Below are 15,780 nucleotides of genomic sequence, written 5' to 3' on the forward strand. Positions count from 1 at the left end.
TCCTGCCCTGTGCCCTCGGCCTACCCTGTCCCCCCACCTGCCCTGTGCCCTCCTGCCCCATGCCCTCCTGCCCTGTCCCCCCTGGCCTGCCCTGCACCTGCCTGGTTCCCTACGCCCTGTCTCCTTGGCTGCCCTGTGCCCTCCTGCCCCGTGCCCCCCTGGCCTGCCCTGCCCTGTGCCCCCCGGCGTGCCCTGCACTTGCCCAGTCCCCTACACCCTGTCTCCCCGGCTGGCCCGCACCCTTCTGCCCCGTGCCCACCTGCCCTGACCCCCCCACCTGTCCTGCGCCATGCCTGCCAGGCCTTGAAGCAGGGGACCCCTGCCCTGTGCTAATCCAATGGCCCCTCTTGGACCCAGGGAGCTGGAAGAGCCCCAGCAGGCAGGTCTGAGAGGGCAGTGGTTGGTGGAGTCCCTGGCTGCAGCCAGGAGGCGCTGGCCGTTGCCCATTTGTGGTGGTAAATTCCCCCGCCCCTTCCTGGGCTCTGCCCCCCCACACCCATCCAGCTGGGGGCTGTTTCGCTCGTGGCATGTCACGGCACCACCTTGTGGTTTGCTTGGCCAGTTTCCCGTCGCTCTGCCTGGGGGTTCCTGGGGCGTCGCTGCAGCAAACCCCTCCGAGCTCGGCCGTCCTGGGGACGGAAGGGCATGCGAGGCCCCTCTGCAGCCGGCATGCCGCCTCCCCCCCCCCCCAGCGGGCGGATCTGCCCCCCCCGAACTGGGCAGGTTGGGTGCCACTACTGGGGACTAGCTTCCGCGCCCCCTGCCCCCCTCGCCCCCCGATCTCAGTGCCCTGGGGCCTCTGAATCCAACCCTTGGATTCCTGTTTATTGAGACTCTGAGGGCGTGGAAAGTGTGAGACTGCGGGGGGGGGGCGGGATCAGGTTAGAGGCCGGGGCGGGGTGGTGATAGGGTTAGATGGCGGGGTGGTGGGGGGCGGAATGGGGTCCGGGTCAGAGAGAGGAACAGGGTGGGAGTTATAGGGTTGAGGGGGATGGGGTTGGAGTTAGAGGGACGGGGGGTGGGGATAGGGTCTGGTCAGAGGGATGGGACAGGGTGGGAGTTACAGAGCTGGGGGGGATGGGATTGGGGTTAGAGGGACGGGGAGGAATGGGGTCTGGGTCAGAGGGAGGGACGGGGTCGGAGTTACAGGGCTGGGGGGGCATGGGGTTAGGGTTAGAGGGACGGGGGGGTGGCGTCAGGTTTATAGGGCCAGTGGAGGTCACTCAGTGGGTGGGAGGAGGAGGCCTGGGGCCGGGAAGCTGGGGGGGGGGGCTCAGAGCCTCCCCCTGGCCCTCCCAAGCCCCCTTATCTCCCCTGCTCTCCCAGATAGCAGCCTGTCACCGCCCCTGGCTGGCCCCTTGGCACCTGCAGCCTGAGCTGGGGCTGGCCTGTGGGTCTCTGCCCTAGGCCTCGGTTTTCCCAACTGTGCAATGGGGACAGGAGGGGCGACCCGCCTGTCGGGGGGGCTCCCGAGGGGGGGAGGCGCGGGGGGCGTCGCTGCGGCCAGTAACCAGGCCTTGTTCTCGCTCTGCTGCAGGTGGCTGGATGGGAAACGCAAAAGAAAGAGCAGCCAATGTTCGGTGAAGAGCAGCATGTCAGGTACCATGTGTCCCCCCACCCCTGGGCCAGGCCTGTCCCATCCCCCTGCCCCCAGGACAGGCGGCGGGCACCCCAGGGCGTTGTCTTGTGCCCCAGCTGATGGGTCAAGCATGTGGCTGTTTTCTCCTTGGCCTCGTCACTGGGCCCTGCCCCAGGCTGGGGGGCGCCCCAGCCCTGGGCGGGTTAGTGCCCCCTTCACAGGGCACTTGGTGTCCAGGCCAGGAGGGCGCAGGGTCCTGCCCTGTTCGGTGCGCCCCCCACAAAGGAGATCCGTTCCTACAGTGCCCTGGGGAGGGTCTCAGGGTCAGGCCAGGGCGTGGGGGGGGCCCAGCTCCGAGTCCCAGGGAGGTTGGGCTGGGGCAGGTCAGGGTATCAGCTCCAGCAGGCCGGACAGTGGGGCCCTGCCGGCGGGAGATAAACCCACTGGCTCAGCAAACAACACGACCTCCGTGACGGGGGTGGGGGCCTGTCCCAGGGACAAGGCTGGCAGGGCTTCCCGGCTGGGATGGGAGCAGGGCCGGATGCTTTTAGAGGCGTGGAGGGGGCAGCACAACAGGGGTGTGGAACATGGAGGGGCTGGTGTGGGAGGGGACGGTGTGGGGGGGCATGGGCAGCTTAGGGGGGCTCTGTGCCCATCTGCGTCTGTGTTTCCTGAGTCAAGTTCCTGGGTTGCAGCGTCTGGCATTTTCTGTGCAAGCCCTTGGCTCCTCCCGGCACTGCCAGCCGCACCCGGCGCCGCCTGAGCTGCCCCCTCCGCCCGCCCGTGTCCCCGCCTGCCAGAACAAGGCGCCATGGGGGCGTCTCTCTCTGTGTCCCGAGCCCTGGGTCCATGGGCAGCCCCTGCCCGCTTGCTGAGCGCAATGTGCTTTGGCTGTCAGCGCCTCAGCGGCCCGCTGGACACGTCTGCGTTGCCTCCGCTCTGTGCCCTGCTCGTCTGCTGCTTGGCACCTGCCCCTGGCCCCGGTTCTCTGTGACACCCTGCCCCACCCGGGTCCTTCCTTGCCCGTGTGCTGCCCAGCCCTGGGCTCTGCGCCCGGGGCCTACAGCATGGAGCAGGACAGTCGCACCTGGTGTCTGGCTGGGTGAACGTGTCCCCCCCCGGGGCTCCAGCCTGCTGGCACAGGGCCTGGGTCCTTGCCACCCCTGGGGCTGTCCCAGGCTGCGGGATTCTTCTGCCACCGCACCCTCTCCCTGCAGGCCGTGGGGCTCCCTCCCTCCCTCCCCACAGCGCTGGCTCCGCAGGGCTGTAACCTCTGGGCTCCCTCCTCCCCAGGGTACATCCCTAGTTACCTGGACAAAGATGAACAATGCGTCGTGTGCGGTGACAAGGCGACTGGCTACCACTACCGCTGCATCACCTGCGAGGGCTGCAAGGTGAGACATGTCCCGGCCACCCCCACACCTGCGGGGCAGCGGGCTCCCCCACCGGCAAGGGAGGCGCCTGGGTGTCTCACGAGCTCAGCAGCATTAGGCTTGGTCTGCATGTGGAGGGGAGACCTCTGGGTGGGGGCTCAGTAGGGGGCACCTTCCTATCATTGAGCTCAGTTTCCCAGGCTGCGGGAGGCTCACTGGGGCGCTCTCCCCTCTGGGGCAGGGGAGCTGTGGTAACGTTGGAGGAGGGGGACCCAGGATCCTCCATCGCTTCTGCCTGCTCTAACCTGTCACGTAACTGGGCTGCACCTCAGCGGGGGCTGCACCCCTGTGCCAGGAGAGCCACCCCCACGACACCAGCCTTGCGCCTGTTTAGGACCCTGTGGGGCTGCATGGGGGCTTGTTCCTCTGGGGGCCTCCCCCTGCACCCGCCTTTCCAGGGGCGGGGGTGGATAGGTTCGGGGCTGGCCCAGCCCGGGGGGTCTCACCAGGGCCTGTCCTGCTCCCCACAGGGCTTTTTCCGACGGACCATCCAGAAGAACCTGCACCCGACCTACTCCTGCAAGTACGATGGCAGCTGCGTCATCGACAAGATCACCCGCAACCAATGCCAGCTCTGCCGCTTCAAGAAGTGCATCGCCGTGGGCATGGCCATGGACTGTAAGGGGGGAGGGGCAGCCCGCGGCTGGCGAGGGAGGGGGGGCAAGGCCAAGGGCGTGGGGGAGGCAGCGCATGGCCAGGCTCACTCGCCCGGTATTGGAGCAGCTACTGCAGTCCCTGCTACAGGCCTGTCTGGGGGGGGCCGTTTCCCCAGGTCGGGTGCCTGCCAGGGAGGGGGGACCCTGGCCCCGCCTCCATTGCTAGCCCCCGCCTCTTCCAGCCACAAGCCAGCGGGCCGTAGCGGGTACCGTGGCCAGGGGCAGCTGCGAGGGCAGCAAGGGGTTAACTCCGGAGGGGTGGGGTTGCAAGTGTGAGACAGTGACACGTATTCCCCCCCCCCCGGTGTGGGGTGTGAGGGGGGGGTGGGGAGGGCGGTGACCACCCTCCATACCCGTGGAGGCAGGTGGGGCAGAGCCCCCAGAAAGGGGCTGCCCCTGTGGGTAGCCCCAGGCCCCTCACTTCGCACTGGTGTCACGTGGAACGTGGCAGCGGGATTCCCCGCCCAGGACGCGGGGTGCCCCTTCTGCCCATTGAAAGGCTCCCCCAGTCCCGTGCTGCGGCTCCCTGGCCAATCGCCACGGCCGCTGCCTGGAGCTGAGCTGGGGTTGGATCGGTCAGGCCCCGCCCCTGGCGCTCACGCCCCGCCCCCTCTGCATGCTGCCCCCTAGTGGTGCTGGACGACTCCAAGCGGGTGGCCAAGCGGAAGCTGATCGAGGAGAACCGGGAGCGGCGGCGCAAGGAGGAGATGATCAAGACCCTGCAGCACCGCCCGGAGCCCAGCGCCGAGGAGTGGGAGCTGATCCACGTGGTGACGGAGGCGCATCGCAGCACCAACGCCCAGGGCAGCCACTGGAAACAGAAGCGGAAATTCCTGGTGAGCGCCCGGACCCGGACCCCTCGCCTACGCCCGCCTGTATGCCCGCTCACCCTGGGGGCAAGCCACCACGGGCGAGCCCTGCCCGGGTGCCCCCTCGCAGGCGTGCAAGCCGCAGTCAGGTGCGCGCACGTTCACATGCCCTGGCCTGCTGGGCAATGCCCGCTCGAGCACACGGCCCTCCCCGGTGCCCAGAGCTGCCGCACCACTGCAAGGAGCCGGCAGTTTGCAGGGGACACTTTGATCCCGCCCCTGTGCTCTGGCCTTGGCTGGTGTCTGTGCAGCCCGTGTGGGGGACCCGTCCTGCTCCCCTTCCGGTGTGGGAGTGAGGTCCCTTTCCCGTTGGGCTCAGAGCCTAGAGACCATGGTGATGGGCCCATTAGAAATCTGGCAGCACGACACTGTCCTCTCCAAGTGGGCGCTGGATCACAGAACACTAACCTGAGCCCGTCCTCTCCCACTGGCTCTGCGAGGCCGCCTGTGACGCACCCATCCTCCGTCATGGGGGCAGGGCCACCCTCCGGCTCTGTGCCCCGCTCAGCCATTGCTGAGCCCAGGGAGCTCATATGGGCCAGTCGGGATAGAAGGGGAGTCTCAGGATGCAGCCATTGGGAACTGGGCTGAGACTCAGCAAATTCATTTCAGACGTGGGTCACCAAAGCGCTGCCAGATGGGGGCGCCCTCCCAACTCTGCTGACCTAGGCCGGGTCTAGTGGGTTGGGGCCGGGGGCTGGGAGCTAGGACTCCTGGGTTCTCTCCCCAGCCCTGTTGCTGGCTCAACACCCTGGAGAATGAGCCCGGTTCCATTCAGGCTCTGGTGCTGGCTGCGGGGCAATGCCCAGGGGTCTGGCTGGAGCTCAGACGGGGTGGGCAGAGGCTAACCCCAAAACCTGCAGCGCAGGAGAATGATGGGTCCTCCCGGGAGCGAGTGGGAGGAAACCCAGCCCCCCTCCAAAGGGCTCATCCATGCCCTGATCCTGCCTCACCCCCTGGCCCCTGCAGCTGCCAAGGGGTTAATGCCACCTCATGTGGGTGAGTGAAGGGCACAGTTCTGAGTGGGGAGGCCGGGTGTCCCACGGCCCCCCTCCTGTGCCAGCCAGGGTTCGGCTGCTGAGGGGGCTCCCTCTCCTGGCCACAGCCCCTTGGGGCCATGGGAGAGACAAGGCGCGGGGGAGAGGGTGCCAGGACTCCTGGGTTCTCTTCCTGACTCTGTGCCCTGGGCGAATGGCTCCCTCTCTTACCCTGTCCCCCCCCCACCTCTCCCCTAACCTGGCCACAAGGGGCCAAGATGGAGGCTGCTCCCCCCGAGCCTGCCTGGGGCCCAAGAGGACAAGCCCTGAGCCCCTCTCCCAGGGTTGGGGGCAGTGGGGGCTCATGCAGGGAGGAGGCTGGGGAGAAGGGTCCAGGCAGCGCAATGGGCGGGCTGGCTCCCTGACGGGCTGTCCCGGCCTTCCCCACAGCCCGAGGACATCGGCCAGTCGCCCATGGCCTCCATGCCTGATGGGGACAAGGTTGACCTGGAGGCGTTCAGCGAGTTTACAAAAATCATTACCCCAGCCATCACCCGCGTGGTGGACTTTGCCAAAAAACTGCCCATGTTTTCAGAGGTAGGCGGGGGCAGGGGGAGGGTGGTCGGCGGGAGAGGGGAGATGGGTTGGGTGGGGGGCAGAGACTTGAGGAGGGCAGAGAGGGGGTTAAAAGCAGGGGGAGACGGGGAGGGGCAGGGCCTGGGGGAGGAGTCCAAGGGGGGCAGTGGGCGGAGCATGGGGCAGCCGAGGGTCTCTCCCGACCCTGCCCACCCCCCACGTGTCTGACTCCCCCTCTCCCCGCCCCGCGGCAGCTGCCTTGCGAGGACCAGATCATCCTGCTGAAGGGCTGCTGCATGGAGATCATGTCGCTGCGGGCGGCCGTGCGCTACGACCCCGAGAGCGAGACGTTGACGCTGAGCGGCGAGATGGCCGTCAAGCGGGAGCAGCTGAAGAACGGCGGGCTGGGCGTGGTGTCCGACGCCATCTTCGACCTGGGCAAGTCGCTCTCCGCCTTCAACCTGGACGACACGGAGGTGGCCCTGCTCCAGGCCGTGCTGCTCATGTCCTCAGGTAAGGGCCAGCGGGGGGCGGCCGCCCCCTCACCCACTGGGCCCTGCTGCTGGGGAGGGATATTCCCATCATGCACCAGGCCACATGGCCGATGCTGCCCATGGGGCTAGGGGGCGGTTCCTTCCTCCCCTTGTGAGCTCAGCTGAGATCTCCATGGCCTGCCCCCGCCCCCCCATCAGCTTCCCTTGCTGGGGTCCCCACGCTGCGGGGATGCACCAGCTCAGCGTCTGTAGGGAGGGTGAAGCTCCCGCTGCTGGTGCCCGCTAAGAGCGCCGGGGGAGAGGCCCAGGGCGCAGGAGACAAAGTCCCCGGTGCAGCCAGCGAGCCCAGAGCCGGAGCCGTTGCTCAGGTATCAGAGAGAGCTGGAGACAGAGAGTTTGTGGTGGGGCCAGGTGCCTGGCTAGGTGGGGGTAGGGTGGGGTAGATAGCGGGTAGTTGTGGAGATGAACGGATAAAGGAGCATCTATGGGGTGGAGATACAGCGGTAATGATGGGACTGAACAGCCAGATGGGGAGGCGGCTGGGGGGCAGAGGGGAAGAGGTGGGGAGGGAGGGGTGGATAGAGGGGGGCGCGGTGTGGGGGTTGGATGGAGAGGGGCGGATAGCCAGCGGTAGGCACAGAGGGCAGCTGTGGGGCTCGACCCTCGGGCGGAGGCTGCGTGGCCCCCTGACGCCCGTCCCGCCCGCAGACCGCACCGGGCTGTTGCGGGTGGAGAAGATCGAGAAGTGCCAGGAGACCTACCTGCTGGCGTTCGAACACTACATCAACTATCGCAAACACAACATTCCCCACTTCTGGCCCAAGCTGCTGATGAAGGTGACCGACCTGCGCATGATCGGGGCCTGCCACGCCAGCCGCTTCCTGCACATGAAGGTGGAGTGCCCCACCGAGCTGTTCCCACCCCTCTTCCTCGAGGTCTTTGAGGATCAGGAAGTCTAGGGCGGGGGGGGAGGGGAGGGGGCCAGGGGGCGGGGCCAGGACTCGGGCGAGAGCCCCGCCCCCAGCCCCTCCTGGACACGTTTTACTTGGTTCTTTTTCGTTTTGGTTTGTTTTTCTAAATATTGCGCGTGGGTGTCAACTGGCAGTGCCGCCCCCCCCCCCCCCCGTGGAGGGGGTGGGACCATGGGGGCAGGGCTGCTGTCGGGGTGGGGGGAGGGGCAAAACTTTTCAAAAACCACACAAAACATGGGCTTGGCTTGGGGGGAGTTGGATTTGGAGTAGCAGGGGAGGATAAGTGGAACCTGGATCTCCTTTCCTCTGAACCCCTCAGTTATGGGGATGTTGGGGGGATGGATACATAGCCCTGATTTCCACCCAACTGCAGGACGAACCCCCCCACACACAGTATTCTCCGTCCCATCACCTCCCTGGCACTGGGCTCAGCTGGCACCTCACGGCTTCCCCCAAATAAACCTCTCTCGTTCCACGGACTTTATGAATTTTGTTTGTTTGCACAGGACAGTCCCAGACGTCAGAGCGTTTGTTTCCTTTATTATTTCCTTAGGTGATTTTGTTTTTGTTCTTTTTAGCATTTATTCCCTCCCTGAGAGGCTAAAATATTAACTAACTGCACTTTGAGAAGAGAAAAGCTATTAAATTATTAGCGGGGAGAACCTGGGCGCAGGGAGAGGGGGTGAGGCTAGGAGGGGGGGGGTGTTCAGGCCATGGAGCCGAGCATGAATGACAAATGCACTTTTTTTTATTAAAAGACAAAACTCCAGCGGGAAATCGCTGGCTAGATTCCCAGGGGTGCCTCGATTTCCCATCGAACTACAGGGCGCGAAGCCAGGGTGCCAGCTGAACCCCATGCCAGGGTTGCAGGGTTGGACCACCGGAGAATGTCAGCTCCCTGCCACACTGGAGAATCGGGGCTCCGAGGTTGGGCTTTCAGGTCCCTTGCCCTCTTCCCGCCTCCCCCGCAAAAACCCGCCACTTCGGCCCATCTACCTCTTAGGCTGGATGGGGCAGGCAGGTCTGTCCTGACACCTCAATCCCCCCAGCACACCCACCTCTCCCCCAGCGCAAGCGTCTGCCGAGGGCTGTAGTCCCGACACTTTCCCGAAGGCGAAGCAGTCATTGTCAAGGGAGAGGGGCTTCAGCCCGCAGGGGTTGGGGGCTGTGCTGGGGGCGGGAGGGGTGATAAGAGCTGGTCAAAAAAATTGGCTTTAAACAATCTCTCGCAGGACAATTTGGTTTTCCTTTGAGCCATTTTTTTTCATGCAGAGTCTGCTCCCCACGGAAAGTTTTGATGCTTCGTTGAGGGAACAAGCACCAGAAAACTTAGAGCTGAATTCGGACTTGTGCCGCCGTACCTCCTGGGAGTTGTGGTTTGAGGGCCTCGAGCTCCCATTCATCTCTATGGGATGGACTCTCTGGTCAGACTCCATCTCCCATGATGCACCATGGCCAGAGGCTCCCATGGGCCCCCCCTGCCCAAGAACAGTCACTGGGGCATCATGGGGGATGGAATCCAGCCCAAGAAACCAGCCCCTGGAGGAGAATGGGAGCGTGAGGCATCCGACCTACAACTCCCATCAGGCAGCACGGTGCCATTTTGCATGGAAATATTGCAGTTTTCAATATTTTGCCAAAAAGTCATAATTTTCTATGGGGAAGTTTGCCTCTTTTCTGACCAGCTCTGCCTGGATGGCTCCCCCCCTGCCCAGGTCCCTGCCCCTCTAGTGGCCTGTCTGACTCTGATACCCCCAGGGCAGGGAACATCTGCTCATCACCTCCGATAACGTGCCCCCGGGAGAACCCCTTCCTCAGCAAGGGGCCGGGGAGGACCATCCGCTGAGCCCCACCCACGCCGCTCCCCATGGGGCCCATGCTTTTAGTGGGTCGGTGGCCGCCCTTAGCACGCGCTTTCTATGGGATGGCCCCCTCCCCACCACCGCTCGCACTAACGCCGTCAGTCCTCTGCCCTGTGTTGGCCTGCAGCATGTGCTCTCCTGTCCCCCCAGCTAGGCCGTCCCAGCCAGCACTGCCATCCCAGTGCCTAGCTCTCCTCACCACCTCAAAGCCTTGATTCTCCAGGACGCAGGGGCGCGCGGGGGGAGGAGGGATGGGGGAGCCCTGGAAAATGGCACTTATTGGGCACAGGGGCCGGGAGTCCCCCTTTCTAGGCACGTGGGGGAGCTAGGGCCAGGCCAAGCCAGGGCAGTTCAGTTGTACTGGGCCCGGAGTCGCTTTTTGGTTGTCTACGTCCCCGCTTGACATGCTGATCCCTCTCCTGCCACCGCCACCCCACTTCCCCCAACAGCCAGGGCCCCGTGGTCACCAGGATGGGCCCTGCACACTCCCTGCTGTGCCCAGGGATCCCCCTCGCCCACCGTCACCCTTCATGTCCCCAGCCCGAGGCCCACCCACACTGGGAAAGCACGAGGCGTAGGAGACGCGGCAGGCGTGTTTAGACCCGGCTCAGCCCTGGGGTGCCCCCCCATCTCCGATCCCAGCTCGGCCGGGCCCTGCGCGTTTAACCCGGCATTGGCCGATGCGGCTTCCCCAGCGCAGGCGAGTTCACGGCACCGCCTGTCGGGGACTGCACCCAAGGCACTGGAATAACCCACCCCTGCAGCCTGCCAGCAGCCGTGGGGGGGCGCCGGCACGACCCATCCTTAACGCTGAGCCTCTGCCGCGAGCGCGAGACGCGGCGCTCGTAGCAAGGAGCTGCCTGTCCCTCTGCACTTAGCCAGCCCTGGGGGCTTGGCCCGCCTGGCTCTTCAGTTTCTCCTCCGCTGCTTTTCCCTTTTCTTTCTCTTAAAGCGGGTGGGGTTGGGGGGGAACAGTCACTGAGGAATTTAAACGTCCAGGGGGCAGATCTAAGGCCCAAAGGGCGTCAGACTTTCTGGACTTTTCAATTTCACTCCTTGTGCGGAGAAGCTGCACTCACTTACCCCTGCCTGTAGGGGGCACTTACTGGTAGTCAGCCATGCTTTGGACCCCCCCCCACGCACCCCCGTTTCCCCAGCTGTCTGTCCGCAAACCCCCGGCCAATGATTTGCGCCTTGTATTTGTATCTATCCATCTATATCAATATCCAGTGGAGGGAGTTCGTTTTTAAGCTGTTCCTTACCCGTTTTAGGGCGTGAATTTTCTTTTTCTTACCTCAGTCGAGAGGCCAACGGGGGTGGGGGGGCGGGGGCTGCTCCATGGCGCGGGGGATCGGCTTATTCTGAATGTACCGTTTAAGGTTCAGGTCTGGATAAGGAGAGCCACCACAGGCTTAACGCCGCTCCGATTTAAGCTAATATATATATATATATATATATATATATATAATTATATAATTATATATATAAATTTTTTTAATTAAAAAAAATCTTTTTACGGGTTATTTTACAAAAAAAAAAACCACACACCTTTTGTTGTTGGTTGGTTGGTTGGTTTGATCTGACGTAAAGCTTGGTGTGCTGGCCAGGGGCCCAGCCACCGCCGTGAACCCGGACGTGGTGGGCCTAGGCCAAGGAGCTGTCCCGTTAGCATTGTGACCAGGGCACAGGAGCCAGCGGCAGCCATGGAAGGAGTTGATTCTTTGGCGGGGAGAGAGGTTTTTGGAGCCCCCTTTGGTATTAGCCTTGCCTGGTGCAGTATATTCCCAGAGCAACCTGTGTTTGGGAGCGGTGGAGACGCGAGGGCCCGGCACCCACAAAGGGCCCACGTTTTCAAACAATCTCGGCACCCAGCATCGCAGGCTCCGTGGAAAACCTGGGCCCAGGGGTGGGTGCCGCATGCTTGGAGACGTGGCCCATTCTGTACAATATAGGAGGACGTTTCCCCATCAGATATTCTGGCTTTCTGTAATCGGTCCTACCCTGCCCGGGGTGGTGTGAGCTGCAGTATCCCGGCCCGTTACTCAGCGTTGCCAGCTCTCCTCCCACTGGTTGATGCTTTTCGTAAAGCCCCAGCTCCCAGCGTCATGGGGTTAGGGGAAAACTTCAGCTTTCATTTAAAAAAAGAAAAAGATTTTTCTCTGGGGTGGTTGCGGAGAAAAGCTAGAAAGCAGGAAGCGAGTGCAGCTTGGAGGGCAGGGAAAAGGGACCCAAATTGGATGAGTTAATAAAACCGCTCCGGTTTGAACGCTTGGGGCTAGCAATCGGCTTCAGAACCCGGCAGTCTCTTCCCCGCCTGGCAGCACTCCAGCTTGGCACCAAGTGGCTAGCGACGGGCACAGCGTCTTCAGCTGTTCCTGGTCTGTGCTGGAGGAAGGGGGCTAAAAATGGGTCAACTTGGGCCTGGTTCTGATTTCTGCAAACCCCAGGCGAAAGGCTGGTTCTGATCCAAACCCCCGTGTGGGGGGAGGTGGTTCTGATTCTGGGGCCTCTCTATAAACCCGTGGAGACGCGACTGTCCCCCCACCCCATTGTCTGATCACAGGGTTACACATGGGGTCGTCCCCCCCCCCCATCACACCGCCTAGGGCGGGTGCTGCTCCCCAGTCCCTGCCACGCTCTGCAGCCGCTCGCTCCGGGCGGGCTCCAGCATCAGGCAGGTCGGTTCAGAGACAACGGGGCTGCTGAGTTGGGGGTGGGCTGTGACCTCGTCTCTTTGCACTATTGGTGCAAAATGTCTTAAGCTCCTAGGAACACTGTGAAGCCCCCGTCCTGAGGAAACACGCTGCCCTGCTTACCTCCGCTCTGCTGAGCAGCTTGTCTAGGAAATAGGGTTTGGGGCAGGGGCGGGACGGACGTCAGGAAGCTTCAGCCTCCCCTGCCCCCCAGTCCTGCTGGTTGCTTTGGTCTCTGAGGGAGGGGAGGGGGATCCGGGTGTTTGACCAGGTCCCTGGCCACCGGCAGTGCCAGCTGGCAGGACCCTCAGCCAAGCCGGATGCCCAAACACCAATGTGCAGAGCTGGAGGGGCCTGGCTGCCCACAGGTGGCTCTAAATTCGGCCCCCTTGCCCCTCACCCGGTATGAGACCCCCTCAGCTGGCCCCTCCCCCTGCTAGCCTGGCACAGGACTGGGGCACAGTTCTGGCCCGGTTCTGCAGCCTGACCCTGCCGGAGGTGGTGCCGAAGGCCCAGGGGACGGGGGAGCTGTCATCCCCCCTGCTCAGGGAAACGGCACCCAGACCCGGAGGGGGGCAGACGGCAGGGCCTTGACAGGGTCCTGCTCGCGGTGGGGGAAGGGCTGGACCAGTGGCCTGGTCCCTATTGCAAACCCTGCGGCGGGGGGGGGGGGGGGGGGGGGCGCTTGTATTGGTCTGTGTGTGTGTTTGCACGTGGGGTGTGCATGTCTGTGTTTGCACGTGTGCCCTTGCGTCTGTGAGTCTGCGTGTGCGCTGGTCTGTGTACGCGCGTGTGCAAGCATGGGTGCGCGCGCGCCCAGGTCTGGACACGTGTGTCTGACTGATCACCTGCCCAGCGCCATTTCTTCTCTTCTCCTCGCAGCTTTCCCGGGTGCCCGGTCAGCTGCTCCACCCCCTCCACCACTCAGCCACCCGCTGGGGCTTGCTCCCCTTGGCAAAGGCCGTGCCCCTCTGCCTTGGCCAGCCAGAGGGGCACTGCTGGGCTGGCGTCCAGCCAGCCTCACTCTCCTTGGGGGCTCGGGTGTGCGAGGCTTGCGGGTGTGAGCAGGTCTGCGTACGCACTGGGGGGTGCTGCGTGCTGTGACGTGTGCTACACCTACATATCCCTGCACCCCCCGAGACCCCCAGCCCCGGGGCTCAGCTGGGCCCCCCAGGAGCTATGCAGCACCCAGCATTAGAAGGGAGCGGTGGGGGGACTCCCTTGGAGGACAGGCATCCCCTGCCCTGTCCCTGGCGTGGGGCTCACCCCCCAGAGAGCCCCGCTCTGCCTCCTGCGGGGCCAAGCCCTTTGCCGGCCCTGGAAGGAGGGGAGGTGCTTAGCCCCAGCTTGGGGGTGAGGGAGCCTAGACCCTCCAAGCGGGGTCAGGGAAGCTCCTTGCGGGTGCAGAGAGGAAGATCAGTGACCTTCTCCCAGGCCCCTCCCGGTTATGCGGGCAGTGCTCTGCCCCCATGCATGCCCCCTCAGGAGCTGGGCCCCAGTCCCCCTGGACAGCCAGCCTGGGGTGGGGGGGCTCAGCCTGGGGGAGTACACCAGCTAAAACCACCCCCACCCCAACAACCTCCCTTCTTCCCACCATTGCCAAGGGGCAGGGAGTCTGCAGGAGCCTTCAGACAAATCCATTCCCTGGGGGGGCTTCCAGGCCAACCCCTCCCCCCTGGGCAAGGTGTGACACCCCCCCCCATTCCTGGGGAGGGGGCCTCAGGCATTCAGGGCTCAAACATGCTGGGGGGAGGTGCACTGGGGGAGGTGGTTTGTCTTGTGTAAAGCGCCCCCAGCATTGGGGGGCCACAACTTCACTCCTGGGGGATGGGGGGGTTCAGTGCCAGGCCCCTGTGTGTGCGCACCCCCCCTGGGTGCACACACACCCCCGGGCACACCCCCCCACGGGACACGTGCACATACACCCTCTGCCAATGGGGCCGGGCCTAGCTGGGCCCCCACCCTTGCGTGACACCCCAGGTTTGTGGCTGGGGTCCATGCTGCCTCCTGCTGGCTGTCCCCCCGGGGCGGCTCCGGGTCACGTCTGTTGGTCTCCGTTGCAGTTGCATTATCCAGTGTCGCTATCTCCCCTCTGTCTCTGCTCCCAGGGCCACCCCCCCAGCTCAGCCACGCAGTGGGCAGACTGTGGCATGAACACCTCCTGGCCCCCCCCGACTCCCTCCTTGGGACTGAGGGCTGACCCCCAGGGGGGACCCTATTTATGCCAGAGGCAGCCTGTGCCCCCCCCCCGCCATGTTCCCACATCCTCCCCGTCAGTATTTGGTCAGCAAGCACATACCTCCTAGCTTCTGGAGCTGGTACCTCCTCCCCCCCAGCTCTGCAGAGGGGTTGTGGGGGGGGGGAAATGGGAGGGGAGCAGCTTCAAATCCAGCCCATCTCTAGAGACCGTGAGCTCGCTTGGCGCTTTTGGGGGGGTGGGGGGGTCCTTCCCTGCTGTGTCCAGTCATTGGGGGGGCCTCCCCCGCCCATGTACTATGCATTGCGGCTCCCGCCCCGCGGCTGCGGCGGTGTGGAAGGCTAGTGGCAGGAGTTACTGAATGTATGTTTGGGTCTCAGTGCATTGGGGGGAACGGGGGCTGGGGCGGGGCAGGGAGGGGAGACCACCCTCCTTCCCCTCCCATGTATCCCCCCGTGCCCCACGAGGGAGGGGGCCGGGCGGCAGAGAGCTGCTGCTGTACATGACAATCACAGTGTCTGTGACGTGCGATTTTAAACCCTTTGTGTTTTTGGTCAGGATTTTAAAGAAAGATATTTTTATGGTAATTGTTGCTGGTCTATTTTACTATATATTTATGTAATAAATATATGATGAAAAACAACCAACCCCACCCCCACCGCCCCGCTGGCCTCTGATTTCTGTGTCCAGCCGGGAGGGCAGGGGTGGGCGCCCTATCACCCCAGGAGGCTGCAGAATGGGGGGTGAGCGTTGGGGGGCAGGGCTGTGGGGCACTGCCCCCACCCAGAGGGATACCTGAGCCAAATTGGGGCGGGGGGGGAGGGGATTTCTAGCCTGGTGCTATGGGTCATGGGGGCGCTGCAGCTTGCCTTGGGGGCAGCAGTCACCTGGCAAAACAGGCCTGCACTTCACTTGCCCAGGCTGAAGCTAGAGTCCTCCCCAGCACGTGGCATGAGCTGGGTCCGGGGCTATCGTGAGGCCGGGGGGGGGGCATAGGCAGGATAACCTTCCCCTGCAGCCACTCGGCGTGCCCCATGCCCTGAGGGACAGGAATGGTGGCTGGGGCACGCTGCAGCAGCCAGCCACATGCCCTGGGCTGGGGTTCAAGGTGTTGACGCCGACGGCTGGGGCGAGGCCAGTGCCTAGGCTGGAGTCGCTGCTGGGCCCGGCCCCAGAAACTCCCCAGCTCGGCGAGCCACTTGCCCAAGGGCTTGCAGCACGTTTGGTGGCGCAGCTGGGAACAGAGCCCAGGAGTCCCAGCTCCCGGCCCACTCTGGCCCCCGGCCCTCCCAGCACTGCAGCTAAAGGCCAGGAGTCGTGGCTCCCGCACACCTATCCCCTTCCCACAGAAAGCAGAACCCAGGCATCCAGCTCCCCCCTCCCCCTTCACAGCGAGCAGCAGGCAGGGGTGCCCTCGCCGCCGGACAGGAGCAGGGGCCTGGCTCGCTCACGAAGGGACGGTCCAGGCCATGG

General features: G+C 64.1%; 1 protein-coding gene across 2 annotated transcripts in view; it reads left to right on the plus strand.

Moving 5' to 3' along the window:
• THRA (thyroid hormone receptor alpha) overlaps positions 1–8,034 on the plus strand; it is a 39,193-nt gene extending 31,159 nt beyond the window's left edge. The window contains exons 4-10 of one of the 2 annotated variants that reach the window (XM_073326418.1): positions 1,538–1,599; positions 2,873–2,973; positions 3,483–3,630; positions 4,299–4,504; positions 5,965–6,111; positions 6,345–6,603; positions 7,293–8,034. In XM_073326418.1, coding sequence (XP_073182519.1) covers positions 1,538–1,599; positions 2,873–2,973; positions 3,483–3,630; positions 4,299–4,504; positions 5,965–6,111; positions 6,345–6,603; positions 7,293–7,543 — 1,174 coding nt within the window. In that variant the 3' untranslated portion in view covers positions 7,544–8,034. Of the gene's footprint in view, positions 1–1,430; positions 1,600–2,872; positions 2,974–3,482; positions 3,631–4,298; positions 4,505–5,964; positions 6,112–6,344; positions 6,604–7,292 lie in introns of those variants that run through there. The other variant, XM_073326417.1, reaches the window with a different exon arrangement.
• The last annotated feature ends 7,746 nt before the right edge of the window (positions 8,035–15,780 follow it).

This window comes from Lepidochelys kempii, chromosome 27, assembly GCF_965140265.1.
Source record: "Lepidochelys kempii isolate rLepKem1 chromosome 27, rLepKem1.hap2, whole genome shotgun sequence".
In the NCBI taxonomy this organism is placed as follows: domain Eukaryota; kingdom Metazoa; phylum Chordata; order Testudines; family Cheloniidae; genus Lepidochelys; species Lepidochelys kempii.